At 53.2% G+C, this 21,364-nt stretch overlaps 1 protein-coding gene across 1 annotated transcript in view; it reads left to right on the plus strand.

Moving 5' to 3' along the window:
• The window catches only part of LOC141107358 (exocyst complex component 3-like protein 2), an 86,631-nt gene that overhangs the window by 55,521 nt on the left and 9,746 nt on the right, over positions 1-21,364 (plus strand). Inside the window, exons 8-12 of the mRNA XM_073598043.1 lie at positions 8,969-9,079; positions 9,272-9,407; positions 14,160-14,282; positions 14,361-14,516; positions 15,211-15,332. Coding sequence (XP_073454144.1) covers positions 8,969-9,079; positions 9,272-9,407; positions 14,160-14,282; positions 14,361-14,516; positions 15,211-15,332 — 648 coding nt within the window. The remainder of the gene's footprint in view (positions 1-8,968; positions 9,080-9,271; positions 9,408-14,159; positions 14,283-14,360; positions 14,517-15,210; positions 15,333-21,364) is intronic.

Genomic DNA, 21,364 nt, shown 5'->3' on the forward strand with positions numbered 1-21,364 from the left:
AGGAGACACAGAGAAGGTGAATCTCCCCACAGGAGACACAGAAAGGGTGAATGTCCCCAGAGGAGACACAGAGAGGGCGAATCTCCCCAGAGGGGGTGAATCTCCCTAGAGGAGACACAGAGAGAGTGAATCTCCCCAGAGGAGACACAGAGAGGGTGAATCTCCACAGAGGAGACACAGAGAGGGTGAATCTCCCCAGAGGAGACACAGAGAGGGTGAATCTCCCCAGAGGAGACACAGAGAGGGTGAATCTCCCCAGAGGAGACACAGAGAGGGTGAATCTCCCCAGAGCAGACACAGAGAGGGTGAATCTCCCCACAGGAGACACAGAGAGCGTGAATCTCCCCAGAGGAGACACAGAGCATGAATCTCCCCAGAGGAGACACTGAGAGGGTGAATCTCCCCAGAGGAGACACGGAGAGGGTGAATCTCCCCAGAGGAGACACGGAGAGGGTGAATCTCCCCAGAGGAGACACGGAGAGGGTGAATCTCCCCAGAGGAGACACAGAGTGGGTGAATCTCCCCAGAGGAGACACAGAGTGGGTGAATCTCCCCAGAGGAGACACAGAGTGGGTGAATCTCCCCAGAGGAGACACAGAGTGGGTGAATCTCCCCAGAGGAGACACAGAGTGGGTGAATCTCTACAGAGGAGACACAGAGAGGGTGAATCTCTACAGAGGAGACACAGAGAGGGTGAATCTCCCCAGAGGAGACACAGAGAGGGTGAATCTCCCCAGAGGAGACACAGAGAGGGTGAATGTCCCCAGAGGAGACACAGAGAAGGTGAATCTCCCCACAGGAGACACAGAGTGGGTGAATCTCCCCAGAGGAGACACAGAGAGGGTGAATCTCCCCAGAGGAGACACAGAGAGGGTGAGTCTCCCCAGAGGAGACACAGAGAAGGTGAATCTCCCCAGAGGAGACACAGAGAGGGTGAATCTCCCCAGAGGAGACACAGAGAGGGTGAATCTCCCCAGAGGAGACACAGAGAGGGTGAATCTCCCCAGAGGAGACACAGAGAGTGTGAATCTCCCCAGAGGAGACACAGAAAGGGTGAATGTCCCCAGAGGAGACACAGAGAGGGCGAATCTCCCCAGAGGGGGTGAATCTCCCTAGAGGAGACACAGAGTGAATCTCCCCAGAGGAGACACAGAGTGGGTGAATCTCCCCAGAGGAGACACAGAGTGGGTGAATCTCCCCAGAGGAGACACAGAGTGGGTGAATCTCCCCAGAGGAGACACAGAGTGGGTGAATCTCCCCAGAGGAGACACAGAGTGGGTGAATCTCCCCAGAGGAGACACAGAAAGGGTGAATGTCCCCAGAGGAGACACAGAGAGGGCGAATCTCCCCAGAGGGGGTGAATCTCCCCAGAGGAGACAGAGAGTGAATCTCCCCAGAGGAGACACAGAGAGGGTGAATCTCCACAGAGGAGACACAGAGAGGGTGAATCTCCCAGAGGAGACACAGAGAGGGTGAATCTCCCCAGAGGAGACACAGAGTGGGTGAATCTCCCCAGAGGAGACACAGAGTGGGTGAATCTCCCCAGAGGAGACACAGAGAGGGTGAATCTCCCCAGAGGAGACACAGAGTGGGTGAATCTCCCCAGAGGAGACACAGAGTGGGTGAATCTCCCCAGAGGAGACACAGAGAGGGTGAATCTCCCAAGAGGAGACACAGAGAGGGTGAATCTCCCAAGAGGAGACACAGAGAGAGTGAATCTCCCCAGAGGAGACACAGAGAGGGTGAATGTCCCCAGAGGAGACACAGAGAGGGCGAATCTCCCCAGAGGGGGTGAATCTCCCCAGAGGAGACAGAGAGAGTGAATCTCCCCAGAGGAGACACAGAGAGGGTGAATCTCCCCAGAGGAGACACAGAGAGGGTGAATCTCCCCAGAGGAGACACAGAGAGGGTGAATGTCCCCAGGGGAGACACGGAGAGGGTGAATCTCCCCAGAGGAGACAGAGAGAGGGCGAATCTCCCCAGAGGAGACACAGAGTGGGTGAATCTCCCCAGAGGAGACACAGAGAGGGTGAATCTCCCCAGAGGAGACACAGAGTGGGTGAATCTCCCCAGAGGAGACACAGAGTGGGTGAATCTCCCCAGAGGAGACACAGAGAGGGTGAATCTCCCCAGAGGAGACACAGAGTGGGTGAATCTCCCCAGAGGAGACACAGAGTGGGTGAATCTCCCCAGAGGAGACACAGAGAGGGTGAATCTCCCAAGAGGAGACACAGAGAGGGTGAATCTCCCAAGAGGAGACACAGAGAGGGTGAGTCTCCCCAGAGGAGACACAGAGAAGGTGAATCTCCCCAGAGGAGACACGGAGAGGGTGAATCTCCCCAGAGCAGACACAGAGAGGGTGAATCTCCCCAGAGCAGACACAGAGAGGGTGAATCTCCCCAGAGCAGACACAGAGGGTGAATCTACCCAGAGCAGACACAGAGGGTGAATCTCCCCAGAGTAGACACAGAAAAGGTGAATCTCCCCACAGGAGACACAGAGAGCGTGAATCTCCCCAGAGGAGACACAGAAAGGGTGAATGTCCCCAGAGGAGACACAGAGAGAGTGAATCTCTACAGAGGAGACACAGAGAGGGTGAATCTCTACAGAGGAGACACAGAGAGGGTGAATCTCTACAGAGGAGACACAGAGAGGGTGAATCTCTACAGAGGAGACACAGAGAGGGTGAATGTCCCCAGAGGAGACACAGAGAGGGTGAATGTCCCCAGAGGAGACACAGAGAGGGTGAATGTCCCCAGAGTAGACACAGAGAAGGTGAATCTCCCCACAGGAGACACAGAGAGGGTGAATCTCCCCAGAGGAGACACAGAGAGGGTGAGTCTCCCCAGAGGAGACACAGAGAGGGTGAATCTCCCCAGAGGAGACACAGAGTGGGTGAATCTCCCCAGAGGAGACACAGAGAGGGTGAATCTCCCCAGAGGAGACACAGAGAGGGTGAATCTCCCCAGAGGAGACACAGAGAGGGTGAATCTCCCCAGAGGAGACACAGAGAGGGTGAATCTCCCCAGAGGAGACACAGAGAGGGTGAATCTCCCCAGAGGAGACACAGAGAGGGTGAATCCCCCACAGGAGACACAGAGAAGGTGAATCTCCCCACAGGAGACACAGAGAGTGTGAATCTCCCCAGAGGAGACACAGAAAGGGTGAATGTCCCCAGAGGAGACACAGAGAGGGCGAATCTCCCCAGAGGGGGTGAATCTCCCTAGAGGAGACACAGAGAGTGAATCTCCCCAGAGGAGACACAGAGAGGGTGAATCTCCACAGAGGAGACACAGAGAGGGTGAATCTCCCCAGAGCAGACACAGAGAGGGTGAATCTCCCCAGAGTAGACACAGAGAAGGTGAATCTCCCCACAGGAGACACAGAGAGCGTGAATCTCCCCAGGGAGACACGGAGAGGGTGAATGTCACCAGAGGAGACACGGAGAGGGTAAATCTCCCCAGAGGAGACAAGGAGAGGGTGAATCTCCCCAGAGGAGACACGGAGAGGGTGAATCTCCCCAGAGGAGACACAGAGAGGGTGAATGTCCCCAGAGGAGACACAGAGAGGGTGAATGTCCCCAGAGGAGACACAGAGAGGGTGAATCTCCCCACAGGAGTCACAGAGAGGGTGAATGTCCCCAGAGGAGACACAGAGAGTGTGAATCTCTCCAGAGGAGACACAGAGAGGGTAAATCTCTCCAGAGGAGACACAGAGAGGGTAAATCTCCCCAGAGGAGACACAGAGAGGACGAATCTCCCCAGAGGAGACACACAGAGGGTGAATCTCCCCAGAGGAGACACAGAGAGAGTGAATCTCCCCAGAGGAGACAGAGAGGGTGAATCTCCCCAGAGGAGACACAGAGAGGGTGAATCTCCCCAGAGGAGACACTGAGAGGGTGAATCTCCCCAGAGGAGACACAAAGAAGGTGAATCTCCCCAGAGGAGACACAGAGAGGGTGAATCTCCCCAGAGGAGACACAGAGAGGGTGAATCTCCCCAGAGGAAACACAGAGAGGGTGAATCTCCCCAGAGGAGATACAGAGAGGGTGAATCTCCCCAGAGGAGACAGAGCGGGTAAATCTCCCCAGAGGAGACTCAGAGATGGTGAATCTCCCCAGAGGAGACACAGAGAGGGTGAATCTCCCCAGAGGAGACACAGAGAAGGTGAATCTCCGCAGAGGACACACAGAGCGGGTGAATCTCCGCAGAGGAGACACAGAGCGGGTGAATTTCCGCAGAGGAGACACAGAGAGGGTGAATCTCCCCAGAGGAGACACAGAAAGGGCGAATCTCCCCAGAGGAGACACAGAGAGGGTGAATCTCCCCAGAGGACACACAGAGATGGTGAATCTCCCCAGAGGAGACACAGAGAGGGCAAATCTCCCCAGAGGAGACACAGAGAGGGTGAATCTCCCCAGAGGAGACACAGAGAGGGCAAATCTCCCCAGAGGAGACACAGAGAGGGTGAATCTCCCCAGAGGACACACAGAGATGGTGAATCTCCCCAGAGGAGACACAGAGCGGGTGCATCTCCCCAGAGGAGACACAGAGAAGGTGAATCTCTGCAGAGGAGACACAGAGAAGGTGAATCTCTGCAGAGGAGACACAGAGAGGGTGAATCTCCCCAGAGGAGACACAGAGAGGGTGAATCTCCCCAGAGGAGACACAGAGAGGGTGAATGTCCCCAGAGGAGACACAGAGAGGGTGAATGTCCCCAGAGGAGACACAGAGAGGGTGAATGTCCCCAGAGGAGACACAGAGAGGGTGAATGTCCCCAGAGTAGACACAGAGAGGGTGAATCTCCCCACAGGAGACACAGAGTGGGTGAATCTCCCCAGTGGAGACACAGAGAGGGTGAATCTCCCCAGAGGAGACACAGAGAGGGTGAATCTCTACAGAGGAGACACAGAGAGGGTGAATCTCTACAGAGGAGACACGGAGAGGGTGAATCTCCCCAGAGGAGACACAGAGAGGGTGAATCTCCCCAGAGGAGACACAGAGGGTGAATCTCCCCAGAGGAGACACAGAGAGGGTGAATGTCCCCAGAGGAGACACAGAGAGGGTGAATCTCCCCAGAGGAGACACAGAGAGGGTGAGTCTCCCCAGAGGAGACACAGAGAGGGTGAATCTCCCCAGAGGAGACACAGAGAGGGTGAATCTCCCCAGAGGAGACACAGAGAGGGTGAATCCCCCACAGGAGACACAGAGAAGGTGAATCTCCCCACAGGAGACACAGAGAGTGTGAATCTCCCCAGAGGAGACACAGAAAGGGTGAATGTCCCCAGAGGAGACACAGAGAGGGCGAATCTCCCCAGAGGGGGTGAATCTCCCTAGAGGAGACACAGAGAGTGAATCTCCCCAGAGGAGACACAGAGAGGGTGAATCTCCACAGAGGAGACACAGAGAGGGTGAATCTCCCCAGAGCAGACACAGAGAGGGTGAATCTCCCCAGAGTAGACACAGAGAAGGTGAATCTCCCCACAGGAGACACAGAGAGCGTGAATCTCCCCAGGGAGACACGGAGAGGGTGAATGTCACCAGAGGAGACACGGAGAGGGTAAATCTCCCCAGAGGAGACACGGAGAGGGTGAATCTCCCCAGAGGAGACACGGAGAGGGTGAATCTCCCCAGAGGAGACACGGAAAGGGTGAATCTCCCCAGAGGAGACACAGAGGGTGAATCTCCCCAGAGGAGACACAGAGAGGGTGAATCTCCCCAGAGGAGACACAGAGAGGGTGAATCTCCCCAGAGGAGAAACGGAGAGGGTGAATCTCCCCAGAGGAGACACAGAGAGGTTGAAACTCCCCAGAGGAGACACAGAGAGGGTGAATCTCCCCAGAGGAGACAGAGAGGGTGAATCTCCCCAGAGGAGACAGAGAGGGTGAATCTCCCCAGAGGAGACAGAGAGGGTGAATCTCCCCAGAGCAGACACAGAGAGGGTGAATCTCCCCAGAATAGACACAGAGAAGGTGAATGTCCCCACAGGAGACACAGAGAGCGTGAATCTCCCCAGAGGAGACACAGAAAGGGTGAATGTCCCCAGAGGAGACACAGAGAGGGCGAATCTCCCCAGAGGGGGTGAATCTCCCCAGAGGAGACAGAGAGTGAATCTCCCCAGAGGAGACACAGAGAGGGTGAATGTCCCCAGAGGAGACACAGAGAGGGTGAATGTCCCCAGAGGAGACACAGAGAGGGTGAATCTCCCCACAGGAGTCACAGAGAGGGTGAATCTCCCCGGAGGAGACACAGAGAGTGTGAATCTCTCCAGAGGAGACACAGAGAGGGTAAATCTCTCCAGAGGAGACACAGAGAGGGTAAATCTGCCCAGAGGAGACACAGAGAGGACGAATCTCCCCAGAGGAGACACACAGAGGGTGAATCTCCCCAGAGGAGACACAGAGAGAGTGAATCTCCCCAGAGGAGACAGAGAGGGTGAATCTCCCCAGAGGAGACACAGAGAGGGTGAATCTCCCCAGAGGAGACACTGAGAGGGTGAATCTCCCCAGAGGAGACACAAAGAAGGTGAATCTCCCCAGAGGAGACACAGAGAGGGTGAATCTCCCCAGAGGAGACACAGAGAGGGTGAATCTCCCCAGAGGAAACACAGAGAGGGTGAATCTCCCCAGAGGAGATACAGAGAGGGTGAATCTCCCCAGAGGAGACAGAGCGGGTGAATCTCCCCAGAGGAGACTCAGAGATGGTGAATCTCCCCAGAGGAGACACAGAGAGGGTGAATCTCCCCAGAGGAGACACAGAGAAGGTGAATCTCCGCAGAGGACACACAGAGCGGGTGAATCTCCGCAGAGGAGACACAGAGCGGGTGAATTTCCGCAGAGGAGACACAGAGAGGGTGAATCTCCCCAGAGGAGACACAGAAAGGGCGAATCTCCCCAGAGGAGACACAGAGAGGGTGAATCTCCCCAGAGGAGACACAGAGAGGGCAAATCTCCCCAGAGGAGACACAGAGAGGGTGAATCTCCCCAGAGGACACACAGAGATGGTGAATCTCCCCAGAGGAGACACAGAGCGGGTGCATCTCCCCAGAGGAGACACAGAGAAGGTGAATCTCTGCAGAGGAGACACAGAGAGGGTAAATCTCTCCAGAGGAGACACAGAGAGGGTAAATCTCCCCAGAGGAGACACAGAGAGGACGAATCTCCCCAGAGGAGACACACAGAGGGTGAATCTCCCCAGAGGAGACACAGAGAGAGTGAATCTCCCCAGAGGAGACAGAGAGGGTGAATCTCCCCAGAGGAGACACAGAGAGGGTGAATCTCCCCAGAGGAGACACTGAGAGGGTGAATCTCCCCAGAGGAGACACAAAGAAGGTGAATCTCCCCAGAGGAGACACAGAGAGGGTGAATCTCCCCAGAGGAGACACAGAGAGGGTGAATCTCCCCAGAGGAAACACAGAGAGGGTGAATCTCCACAGAGGAGATACAGAGAGGGTGAATCTCCCCAGAGGAGACAGAGCGGGTGAATCTCCCCAGAGGAGACTCAGAGATGGTGAATCTCCCCAGAGGAGACACAGAGAGGGTGAATCTCCCCAGAGGAGACACAGAGAAGGTGAATCTCCGCAGAGGACACACAGAGCGGGTGAATCTCCGCAGAGGAGACACAGAGCGGGTGAATTTCCGCAGAGGAGACACAGAGAGGGTGAATCTCCCCAGAGGAGACACAGAAAGGGCGAATCTCCCCAGAGGAGACACAGAGAGGGTGAATCTCCCCAGAGGAGACACAGAGAGGGCAAATCTCCCCAGAGGAGACACAGAGAGGGTGAATCTCCCCAGAGGACACACAGAGATGGTGAATCTCCCCAGAGGAGACACAGAGCGGGTGCATCTCCCCAGAGGAGACACAGAGAAGGTGAATCTCTGCAGAGGAGACACAGAGAAGGTGAATCTCTGCAGAGGAGACACAGAGAGGGTGAATCTCCCCAGAGGAGACACAGAGAGGGTGAATCTCCCCAGAGGAGACACAGAGAGGGTGAATCTCCCCAGAGGAGACACAGAGAGGGTGAATCTCCCCAGAGGAGACACAGAGCGGGTGAATCTCCTCAGAGGAGACACAGAGAGGGTGAATCTCCCCAGAGGAGACACAGAGAAGGTGAATCTCTGCAGAGGAGACACAGAGCGGGTGAATCTCCTCAGAGGAGACACAGAGCGGGTGAATCTCCCCAGAGGAGACACAGAGATGGTGAATCTCCCCAGAGGAGACACCGAGAGGGTGAATCTCCCCAGAGGAGACACAGAGAAGGTGAATCTCTGCAGAGGAGACACAGAGAGGGTGAATCTCCCCAGAGGAGACACAGAGAAGGTGAATCTCTGCAGAGGAGACACAGAGAGGGTGAATCTCCCCAGAGGAGACACAGAGAAGGTGAATCTCCCCAGAGGAGACACGGAGAGGGTGAATGTCCCCAGAGGAGACACGGAAAGGGTGAATGTCCCCGGAGGAGACACAGAGAGGGTGAATGTCCCCGGAGGAGACACAGAGAGGGTGAATCTCCCCAGAGGAGACACAGAGAGGGTGAATGTCCCCAGAGGAGACACAGAGAGGGTGAATGTCCCCGGAGGAGACACAGAGAGGGTGAATGTCCCCAGAGGAGACACAGAGAGGGTGAATGTCCCCGGAGGAGACACAGAGAGGGTGAATCTCCCCAGAGGAGACACAGAGAGGGTGAATGTCCCCAGAGGAGACACAGGGATTGTTTTTTATGATATATTTAATAGAAGTTGGATGGGTTTATTTTCGGATGGATATTCCCGAGGTCCTGTCTCCATATTCCGGAGGTTGGTGGCCATATTTGCTCATCACATATTCCCTCTGTCTGCCTTGTATAATAAGATGCGGTACAATGGATGCTACACCAGACATATCCCATCCTGAGCTGTTCAGAGAAGATGCAGATTGCTTTTTATGACTGTACTGGTTCTCTTTAACCATTTGACTTTTCTCTTGGGGGTCAGCTTCCATAAGACGGTGGAAAGAATCTACTCCGAGCAAGATGGACCGATTGGGACCACAGACAACTTCATCTGCCGCATCACCAACATTGTCAACTGCTGCCCACCATTCCGGTGAGAGAAGATCCCAAACCCCACCAGAAATCCAACCAACTGACCCCTTCATGTGTCACATGACCAGAGAATCTGCAGTCTGACGGTTCCTGGCACATATGATGGGAAACATGATCACATTGTCCACACACATTCACATAGGGCATAGTCCATTCACAGTCCATTCACCCGCTCCTCTATCACCCCAAACAGGGAATTTGCAACGCGGATGGGCCAACTGGATAAAACACAAGGGGCGGAGCTTCTGCACCAATCTGAGGGCACTCTGGACCGCATTGTTAGCCTTGGAACACGAGGGATTTGTGACTTGGTGCTTCATGATCTGAAGGTAATATCTTCTCCCATCCCCCATACTCTGTCCCCCATCCTCCATCCAATGTCCCCATCCTCTGTCCCCATCCCCCATCCTCCATCCTCTGTCCCCATCCTCCATCCTCTGTCCCCATCCTCTGTCCCCATCCCCCATCCTCCATCCTCTGTCCCCATCCTCCATCCTCTGTCCCCATCCTCCATCCTCTGTCCCCATCCTCCATCCTCTGTCCCCATCCTCCATCCTCTGTCCCCATCCTCCATCCTCTGTCCCCCATCCTCCATCCTCTGTCCCCATCCCCCATCCTCTGTCCCCATCCTCCATCCTCTGTCCACCATCCCACATCCTCCATCCTCTGTCCCCCATCCCCCATCCTCTGTCCCCATCCTCTGTCCCCATCCCCCATCCTCTGTCCCCATCCTCCATCCTCTGTCCCCATCCTCCATCCTCTGTCCCCATCCTCCATCCTCTGTCCCCATCCTCCATCCCCTGTCTCCCATCCTCCATCCTCTGTCCCCCATCCTCCATCCTCTGTCCCCCATCCTCCATCCTCTGTCCCCCATCCTCCATCCCCTGTCTCCCATCCTCCATCCTCTGTCCCCCATCCTCTGTCCCCCATCCTCTGACCCCCATCCTCCAACCTCTGTCCCCCATCCTCCATCCTCTTTCCCCCATCCTCCATCCTCTGTCCCCCATCCTCCATCTTCTGTCCCCATCCTCCATCCTCTGTCCCCCATCCTCTGTCCCCATCCTCCATCCTCTGTCCCCCATCCTCCATCCTCTGTCCCCCATCCTCCATCCTCTGTCCCCCATCCTCCATCCCCTGTCTCCCATCCTCCATCCTCTGTCCCCCATCCTCTGTCCCCCATCCTCTGTCCCCCATCCTCCATCTTCTGTCCCCATCCTCCATCCTCTGTCCCCCATCCTCTGTCCCCATCCTCCATCCTCTGTCCCCCATCCTCCATCCCCTGTCTCCCATCCTCCATCCTCTGTCCCCCATCCTCTGTCCCCCATCCTCTGACCCCCATCCTCCATCCTCTGTCCCCCATCCTCCATCCTCTGTCCCCATCCTCCATCCTCTGTCCCCATCCTCCATCCTCTGTCCCCCATCCTCCATCCTCTGTCCCCCATCCTCCATCTTCTGTCCCCCATCCTCCATCCTCTGTCCCCATCCTCCATCCTCTGTCCCCATCCCCCATCCTCTGTCCCCATCCTCCATCCTCTGTCCCTCATCCTCTGTCCCCATCCTCCATCCTCTGTCCCCATCCTCCATCCTCTGTCCCCCATCCTCCATCTTCTGTCCCCCATCCTCCATCTTCTGTCCCCCATCCTCCATCCTCTGTCCCCCATCCTCCATCCTCTGTCCCTCATCCTCTGTCCCCATCCTCCATCCTCTGTCCCCATCCTCCATCCTCTGTCCCCCATCCTCCATCCTCTGTCCCTCATCCTCTGTCCCCATCCTCCATCCTCTGTCCCCATCCTCCATCCTCTGTCCACCATCCCCCATCCTCTGTCCCCCATCCTCTGTCCCCCATCCTCCATCCTCTGTCCCCATCCTCTGTCCCCCATCCTCCATCCTCTGTCCCCATCCTCTGTCCCCCATCCCCCATCCTCTGTCCCCATCCTCTGTCCCCCATCCTCCATCCTCTGTCACCATCCTCTGTCACCATCCCCCATCCTCTGTCCCCATCCTCCATCCTCTGTCCCCCATCCTCCATCCTCTGTCCCCCATCCTCCATCCTCCGTCCACCATCCCCCATCCTCTGTCCCCCATCCTCCATCCTCTGTCCCCCATCCTCCATCCTCTGTCCCCATCCTCTGTCCCCCATCCTCCATCCTCTGTCACCATCCTCTGTCACCATCCCCCATCCTCTGTCCCCATCCTCCATCCTCTGTCCCCCATCCTCCATCCTCCGTCCACCATCCCCCATCCTCTGTCCCCCATCCTCCATCCTCTGTCCCCATCCTCTGTCCCCCATCCTCCATCCTCTGACCCCCATCCTCCATCTTCTGTCCCCCATCCTCTGTCCCCATCCCCCATCCTCTGTCCCCATCCTCCATCCTCTGTCCCCCATCCTCCATCCTCTGTCCCCATCCTCCATCCTCTGTCCCCATCCTCCATCCTCTGTCCCCCATCCTCCATCCTCTGTCCCCCATCCTCCATCCCCATCCTCTGTCCCCCATCCCCCATCCTCTGTCCCCCATCCTCCATCCTCTGTCCCCCATCCTCCATCCCCATCCTCTGTCCCCCATCCCCCATCCTCTGTCCCCCATCCTCCATCCTCTGTCCACCATCCTCCATCCTCTGTCCCCATCCTCCATCCTCTGTCCCCATCCTCCATCCTCTGTCCCCATCCTCCATCCTCTGACCCCCATCCCCCATCCTCTGTCCCCCATCCTCCATCCTCTGTCCACCATCCTCCATCCTCTGTCCACCATCCTCCATCCTCTGTCCCCCATCCTCTGTCCCCATCCTCCATCCTCTGTCCCCATCCTCCATCCTCTGTCCACCATCCTCCATCCTCTGTCCCCCATCCTCTGTCCTCATCCTCCATCCTCTGTCCCCCATCCTCCATCCTCTGTCCACCATCCCCCATCCTCCATCCCCTGTCCTCCATCCTCCGTCCCCCGTCCTCTGTCCTCATCCTCCATCCTCTGTCTCCCATCCCCCATCCTCCATCCTCTGTCCCCATCCTCCATCTCCTGTCCCCATCCTCCATCCCCCATCCCCATCCTCCATCCTCTGTCCCCATCCCCCATCCTCTGTCCCCCATCCTCTGCCCCCATCCTCCATCCCCTGTCCTCATCCTCCATCCTCTGTCCCCCATCCTCTGTCCCCATCCTCCATCCCCTGTCCCCATCCTCCATCCCCTGTCCCCATCCTCCATCCCCTGTCCCCATCCCCCATCCTCTGTCCCCCATCCTCTGTCCCCATCCTCCATCCCCTGTCCCCATCCCCCATCCTCTGTCCCCCATCCTCTGTCCCCCATTCTCTGTCCCCATCCTCCATCCCCTGTCCCCATCCCCCATCCTCTGTCCCCCATCCTCTGTCTCCCATCCCCCATCCTCCATCCTCTGTCCCCATCCTCCATCTCCTGTCCCCATCCTCCATCCCCCATCCCCATCCCCCATGCTCTGTCCCCAACCTCTGACCCCCATCCTCCATCCTCTGTCCCCATCCCCCATTCTCTGTCCCCCATCCTCTGTCCCCATCCTCCATCCCCTGTCCCCATCCCCCATCCTCTGTCCCCCATCCTCTGTCTCCCATCCCCCATCCTCCATCCTCTGTCCCCATCCTCCATCTCCTGTCCCCATCCTCCATCCCCCATCCCCCATGCTCTGTCCCCAACCTCTGACCCCCATCCTCCATCCTCTGTCCCCATCCCCCATTCTCTGTCCCCCATCCTCTGTCCCCATCCTCCATCCTCTGTCCCCATCCTCTGTCCCCATCCTCCATCCTCTGTCCCCCATCCTCTGTCCTCCATCCTCTGTCCCCATCCTCCATCCTCTGTCCCCCATCCTCCATCCTCTGTCCCCATCCTCCATCCTCTGTCCCCCATCCTCCATCCCCTGTCCCCATCCTCCATCCTCTGTCCCCCATCCTCTGTCCCCCATCCTCTGTCCCCATCCTCCATCCCCTGTCCCCATCCTCCATCCTCTGTCCACCATCCCCCATCCTCCATCCTCTGTCCTCATCCTCCATCCTCTGTCCCCATCCTCCATCCCCTGTCCCCATCCTCCATCCTCTGTCCTCATCCTCCATCCTCTGTCCCCATCCTCCATCCCCTGTCCCCATCCTCCATCCTCTGTCCCCATCCCCCATCCTCTGTCTCCCATCCCCCATCCTCTGTCTCCCATCCCCCATCCTCCATCTCCTGTCCCCATCCCCCATCCTCTGTCCCCAACCTCCATCCTCTGTCCCCCATCCTCCATCATCTGACCCCCATCCTCCATTCTCTGTTCCCCATCCCCCATCCTCTGACCCCCATCCCCCATCCTCCATCATCTGACCCCCATCCCCCATCCTCTGACCCCCATCCTCCATTCTCTGTTCCCCATCCCCCATCCTCTGACCCCCATCCCCCATCCTCCATCATCTGACCCCCATCCCCCATCCTCTGACCCCCATCCTCCATTCTCTGTTCCCCATCCCCCATCCTCTGACCCCCATCCCCCATCCTCCATCATCTGACCCCCATCCCCCATCCTCTGACCCCCATCCTCCATTCTCTGTCCCCCATCCCCCATCCTCTGTCCCCCATCCTCCATCCTCTGTCCACCATCCCCCATCCTCTGACCCCCATCCTCCATTCTCTGTTCCCCATCCCCCATCCTCTGACCCCCATCCCCCATCCTCCATCATCTGACCCCCATCCCCCATCCTCTGACCCCCATCCTCCATCCTCTGACCCCCATCCCCCATCCTCTGACCCCCATCCTCCATCCTCTGTCCCCCATCCTCCATCATCTGACCCCCATCCCCCATCCTCTGACCCCCATCCTCCATCCTCTGACCCCCATCCCCCATCCTCTGACCCTCATCCTCCATCCTCTTATCCCCCTCTTTTTAACCTTTAATCCATTCCTCTGCCCCTCTTCCTCTGTCCCCCATCTTCTGACCCTTATCCTCCATCCACAGATTCCCATTCTCCATCCATTGACCCCCATCCTCCGACCCCCCCTCCTTTATCTTTTAATCCCATCCTCTGACCCCCACTCTCTGTCCTCCATCCCCGCTGATTTTTATTTTTTTTTTCCCCCACCTGGCAGCCATTTTGCCGGAAGCTTCTGGGCCGCCGCTGGCTAAGTAACTCGGATGTGTGTGATGGGATTGTGTCTGGTCTGGCGGAATATGTGGTCACTCTTCGTAGGCTGAGCCTTGGGCCCTACCAGGTATGGAGACTCTCATCTGTCTGTCTTGTGTCAGAGAAATCTCAACAGGAATAAAGTCCCCCTATAATCCCACCCTAGGCCACAGTGTCCGAGCTCCACCGCCGTGTCCTCCTGGAGTATGTGCGACCTCTGATCCAGGGCAAGATGTCCTGCACCACCTCCAGGACCAGAAAGAGAGCCGCCAACAAACTCCGAGAGGAAAACCGCCACATTGTACAGATCTTCAACAAGCTGGTGAGACACTAATGATTCCATCCCTACGTGCTGATATCTTCATCCCTACACACCTGAGATCTCCATCCCTACACACTGAGATCTCATCCCTACACACTGAGATCTCATCCCTACACACTGAGATCTCCATCCCTACACACTGAGATCTCCATCCCTACACACTGAGATCTCCATCCCTATCCCTACTGAGATCTCCATCCCTACACACTGAGATCTCCATCCCTACACACTGAGATCTTCATCCCTACACACCTGAAATCTCCATCCCTACAAACTGAGATCTCCATCCCTACAAACTGAGATCTCCATCCCTACACACTGAGATCTCCATCCCTACACACTGAGATCTTCATCCCTACACACTGAGATCTCATCCCTACACACTGAGATCTCCATCCCTACACACTGAGATCTCCATCCCTACACACTGAGATCTCCATCCCTACACACTGAGATCTCCATCCCTACACACTGAGATCTTCATCCCTACAAACTGAGATCTTCATCCCTACAAACTGAGATCTCCATCCCTACACACTGAGATCTCCATCCCTACACACTGAGATCTTCATCCCTACACACTGAGATCTCATCCCTACACACCCAGATCTCCATTCCCACCTCTCATCCTGTCATTGTCACTGCTCACACCCTAATCTTACCGCTCTCTCATCCCCATGTTCCCTTTCCTCAGGAGTCTCCACAAGCTGTGCTGGACCAGGTCATCCCCCGACTCACAGAGATTTTGGTTCTGGAAGACACGGCGTCCATCCAGATGGAGGTGGGAATGTTGGTGTCAGACTTTCCAGACTTCAGGTTAGTATTACAGATGTAATCAGAAGGCAATTTCTTCTCCTGTGCTGAAACTGAAATATTCTATGTGTACCGAGTATAAAAGATGGTGAAAGATCCGGAAGATCATAGATCAGGGAGTTCATAGATCTGGAAGTTCATAGACCCGGAAGATCATAGTTCTGGGAGCTGATAGATCAGGGAGCTGATAGATCGGGGAGGTCATAGATATGGGAGGTCATAGATATGGGAGGTCATAGATATGGGAGGTCATAGATCGGGGAGTTCATAGATACAGGAGGTCATAGATACAGGAGGTCATTGATCGAGAAGGTCATAGATACGGGAGGTCATAGATACGGGAGGTCATAGATACGGGAGGTCATTGATCGAGGAGGTCATTGATCGACGAGGAGGTCATTGATCGAGGAGGTCATAGATCTGGAAGTTCATAGTTCAGGGAGCTGATAGATTGGGGAGTTAATAGATCCTGGAGATCATGGATCGGGGAGTTCATAGGTCTGGAAGATCATAGTTCTGAGAGCTGATAGATCAGGGAGCTAATAGATCGGGAAGGTCATAGATATGGGAGATCATTGATACGGGAGATCATTGATACGGGAGGTCATAGATACGGGAGGTCATAGATACGGGAGGTCATAGATACGGGAGGTCATAGATACGGGAGATCATTGATCGGGAAGGTCATAGATCTGGAAGTTCATAGTTCAGGGAGCTGATAGATTGGGGAGTTAATAGATCCTGGAGATCATAGATCGGGGAGTTCATAGATTGGGGAGGATCGGGGAGATCATAGGTCTTGAAGTTCATAGACCCGGAAGATCATAGTTCTGGGAGCTGATAGATCAGGGAGCTGATAGATCGGGGAGGTCATAGATATGGGAGGTCATAGATATGGGAGGTCATAGATCGGGGAGTTCATAGATACAGGAGGTCATAGATACAGGAGGTCATTGATCGAGAAGGTCATAGATACGGGAGGTCATAGATACGGGAGGTCATAGATACGGGAGGTCATAGATACGGGAGGTCATAGATACGGGAGGTCATTGATCGGGGAGGTCATTGATCGAGGAGGTCATTGATCGAGGAGGTCATTGATCGAGGAGGTCATAGATCTGGAAGTTCATAGTTCAGGGAGCTGATAGATTGGGGAGTTAATAGATCCTGGAGATCATGGATCGGGGAGTTCATAGGTCTGGAAGATCATAGTTCTGAGAGCTGATAGATCAGGGAGCTAATCGATCGGGAAGGTCATAGATATGGGAGATCATTGATACGGGAGATCATTGATACGGGAGGTCATAGATACGGGAGGTCATAGATACGGGAGGTCATAGATACGGGAGGTCATAGATACGGGAGGTCATAGATACGGGAGATCATTGATCGGGAAGGTCATAGATCTGGAAGTTCATAGCTCAGGGAGCTGATAGATTGGGGAGTTAATAGATCCTGGAGATCATGGATCGGGGAGTTCATAGATACAGGAGGTCATAGATACAGGAGGTCATTGCTCGAGGAGGTCATAGATACGGGAGGTCATTGATCGAGGAGGTCATTGATCGAGGAGGTCATAGATCTGGAAGTTCATAGTTCAGGGAGCTGATAGATTGGGGAGTTAATAGATCCTGGAGATCATAGATCGGGGAGTTCATAGATTGGGGAGGATCGGGGAGATCATAGGTCTTGAAGTTCATAGACCCGGAAGATCATAGTTCTGGGAGCTGATAGATCAGGGAGGTCATAGATATGGGAGGTCATAGATATGGGAGTATAAGGAAAGAGGAGGGGTGGGAAGGGAAAGCGAGCTAGTGGGGAAGGGGGAGGCTGGACAAAAACCCTCCTCAAGGGGTGGGATTTTAGGGAAAAATTGGCTGAGTTGTGTAGGTAAGCATTTGGATAAACAATTAAAATAATAATATTTATTGAACAACAATATAAGAAAATGTACACAATACATAAATGGACATATACTATAACAGTAGTGACATCAACGATTCGTGCGTGACTAAAGCCAACATGTTTCGCTAGTGGAAATTCGCTTCATCAGGGCTAGACACGATGCAGTTAATGCATTTACACTGTGTAGACAAAAAGCAGTCTTAAATCATCCAATGACATAACAAAGCCTAACAGATACTGATTATAACAGACAGTTGCTCACCTACTATAGTTTCAGGACTAAGTTAAAATCACCATTTAAAAGACAGCAACCGCAAAGCCGGCCGGTATGAAATGTCGCTGGGTGCCAGATCCCAGAATGACAGTGCCAGTAGGAGGACTGAGCCATACACTCAGGATGTTATACGTGGGAACCACTGCTGCAAATTCAAAAGAAAAATATATATGTATATATATCAGGCGGCATCAAAGGTAATTAATAGCTCAGTCTATATTGACAGTGATTGGTCATTGCCAAATCCGTTATATGGAATCAATGATATATATATATAGTGCCCGATATTATATAATATAATAATAATATAATATATATTGGGTAATCCTATTAGTGCAGGGGCCCAACGCAACTTTCCTTGGACTAACATACAAATCAAGATAATGTCAAATATAGATATCCCCACAGGGCAAAGACCACAGAAGCATGACAAGTAACAAAAGCTAGGGGACATCTGCATACAGTCCCCAGTACATAACCGGAAAACTGATACGTTCATAAGAAAATGTTTCTATCTACAATATGTGGACTTACCCTTCTAAGCAGGAGAGGGAGGAAGGGGGGGAGCGAGGACAGCGCCAGAAAGAAGTGTTTGCTCATAGAGGATACGGGCGTCCGCCCGTTCACGATGGATGGCCGCAGGATGTGTCAGACAGACACCATCCGCGCTTCCATCTTTAAATGGTATGGCCCCACCGGAAGCAATCAGGTCAGAATGACCTCCGGCATTGCTTCCGGTCCGGGTGTCCCTGCCGTAATGCGCGCGCATGCGCACAGCGAGCGTGAGCACGCTCCACCTAGCGTAATGCGCGCGCATTGCCCACAGCGCACATATGGCGTGATGGGCAGCTGGGGGTGGATAAAGGGGAAGCTCCACCCCCTGGGCAGGGACATCCGAGTCCTCCCACTTAGTCGCAGACATGACCGGACGGCTGCGGATGTGCCGAAAAATGGTGCCAGAAAGACAAAAATAAAAAATAAAAAATAAACAATAGACAGTATAACAGCGGATAATACAAAAAATATATATATATATGTATACATACTTATCGGTCAGGAGGACCGACTATCTAACGATAGTTGTATAAATATGCTTTAGCAATAAATAATATACACAAAGAAAAATTTTAATTATCTGCATGGAAAGAAAGTGGTTGAAAAAATAGCAGCAAAGGATTTTGTGATGAAATTGATTATTCAGTCATAACATAAGTGGGAGATACTAGTGAATAATAGGACTAGCTAGTAGGGGTCACTCAATAGCAACCTAATTCCCCTAGTAAGTATAAAATAAATCCAATAAGCTTGTTTCTAGACTCCCAGGATGGATAGTTATCAACTGTATAGATATACGCAGTGTTGTACGCCCAAAGGGTAAATAGGAAAATACCCCAGCCTTAATTGTAACCCCAGATGACAGACAATGAAACGGAGGTGGAGGTGATGGTGACATCCACAGCTACGGTCATAATTTCAGCAGGTAAGAATTGGTAGCACAGGATATAGTATATAATTAGAATATGTGCGTACTCGGTATTTATGAGGGTAGCTGGGATTATAGAAAGGGGTTAAACGTGAGTGCAGTGTTGAGGCCCGGTGGACTGGTTGCCCGTTGGTTATATATCCACCTGGCCTCACGCTGCAGGATCATTCTATCCACATTCCCACCCCTCTCTGGTTCAGGTATAACCTCAAGGGCGAAGAAGGACACATAGTTAGGATCATAGCTGTGTTGGAGGCCCACATGTTTACAGATGGGGGTATACAGTAGTCCTGCGTCCAGGTAGTACAGGTGGTCCTGTATCCTTCTAGCAAAAGGGCGTTTAGTTTTCCCTATATAGAAAGCACCACAACGGCACATGGCTAAATATACAATGCCCGTTGTGGTGCAGTCAGCATATCCTTTAAGTTTGTGAAGGCCTCCTCTCGGGAGGGGACAACTCCGGCCCTCCCTAATCCATGGGCAAAATTGACATTGTCCGCATCTGAAGGTGCCGCTGCCACCCTCGGCCCCTGCCAGTGATCTTGCGGATTGTAGGTGGCTATGGACAATCGCATCTCTAATGGAGCGTGGTCTCCTATAAGTAATTTGAGGCACGCTGGCCACATATTTTGAGATGATAGGGTCCTCGGACAAGAAATGCCAGTTGTTACTAATGAGGCTTCTAATCTCCTGTTGCTGTGATGTGAACGTAGTGATTAACCTAGTAGTGGAATGTTGGTCTCTCACTTTCTGTTTAAAGATGAGAGTGTCACGTGGGTTCAGTTTGGCCCTTTGATAGGCTCTTTTTAGGACTTTTTTGCTGTACCCACGTTTAAGTAGACGATCATATAGGGCATCCGCCTCTCGCTCAAAGTCCTCGTCTCTGGCACAATTTCGTCGGATTCGGAGGTACTGACTGTAGGGTATGCTATTAATTAAAGTGTGGGGATGGGAGCTGGTAAAATGTAGGATGGTATTGCCAGCCGTCTCCTTTCTGTATAATGTGCTGAAGATTGAGCCATCGTCTCTAAGTACCAAACGTAGGTCCAGGAATGGAATGGTCATTGTGTTACACTGCATAGTGAACTTGAGATTAAACTTATTACATGAAAGGAGTTCCATAAAGCTTCTGAGTAATTCCATTGTCCCCGTCCATATGAGTAAGACATCGTCGATGTACCTCCGCCATAAGAGAATATGGCAGAGGTACATCGCAGTCCCCTCATCCGAGAAGAGATGGCGTTCCCAGCCCCCCAGGTACAGGTTGGCGTATGATGGGGCACATGAAGTCCCCATCGCTACCCCCTGTACCTGGAGGTAGGTCACGCCGTTGAAGAGAAAAATGTTGTTGGTAAGTATGTGTTCCAACAATTCCATCACAAATTGACACATATCCCAGCTATCGGTGTCTCGTTCCTTAAGGAATTCAGCAACCGTTGTAACACCCAGTTTGTGTGGTATGCTTGAGTAGAGAGCTTCGATATCGATAGCTACCAGAATAGTTCCCGGAGGTACCGTAAGGCCCTCTAGTATCTTTAATAATTCCAGCGTATCTTTAAGATAAGATGGTAGGCTTGTGACATGTGGGCGCATATAGCTATCCACAAACTGACTCGCAGTTTCTGTGTGGCTTCCTATTCCCGAGATGATTGGACGTCCAGGGGGCTTTGATAGGTTCTTGTGGACCTTGGGCAATGAATAAAAAGTCGGTGTTACCGGCCATTTCACCTCCAGGAACTCACGGGTATCTCCATCAATCAGACCTTTGGAGTAGGCCCGATTAATGATAGATACGTATTGCAATCTAGCTTCAATCAATTTTTGGGGTTGAATCTGCTGGTACCATTCATGGTTGTTGAGAATGTCTAAACACATTGTGATGTAATTTTCTTTGTTCATTACCACAATGTTCCCTCCTTTATCCGACGGTTTTATCACTAGTTCGTCTCTCCTCATTAGGTCCGCCAACGCCAATTGTTGTGCTGACGACAGGTTTTTTGCTTTAGGTTTTGCAAAGTGTATAGTTTCTATTTGTTTTGTAGTCTGTTTGAGGAAAGCCCATACCGCTGGGCATGTCTGGAGGTTTGGAAATTTTTGGGATTTGTTTTTGAATTTTAATGATTTTAGAGGTATAGTTGGACCAGCTTCATCATCATCCGATGATGAGCTTTCTGAGTTCCCATATCCCTCGTTTTCATCCAGCAGTTGGATTAGTGTTTTAAGTGCTCTGAAGTCTTGTACCTTGAATCCTTTATATGGGTCTTCCTCTTTACTTAGCAATTTGCCTTTATCAGTATCGAATATATACTTATATGTAAGATTTCTAGCGAACATATATAGATCTTTTACAAGGGTAAATTTGTCAATTTGTTG

The sequence above is a fragment of the Aquarana catesbeiana genome, linkage group LG09 (genome assembly GCF_042186555.1).
Source record: "Aquarana catesbeiana isolate 2022-GZ linkage group LG09, ASM4218655v1, whole genome shotgun sequence".
NCBI classification, from domain to species: domain Eukaryota; kingdom Metazoa; phylum Chordata; class Amphibia; order Anura; family Ranidae; genus Aquarana; species Aquarana catesbeiana.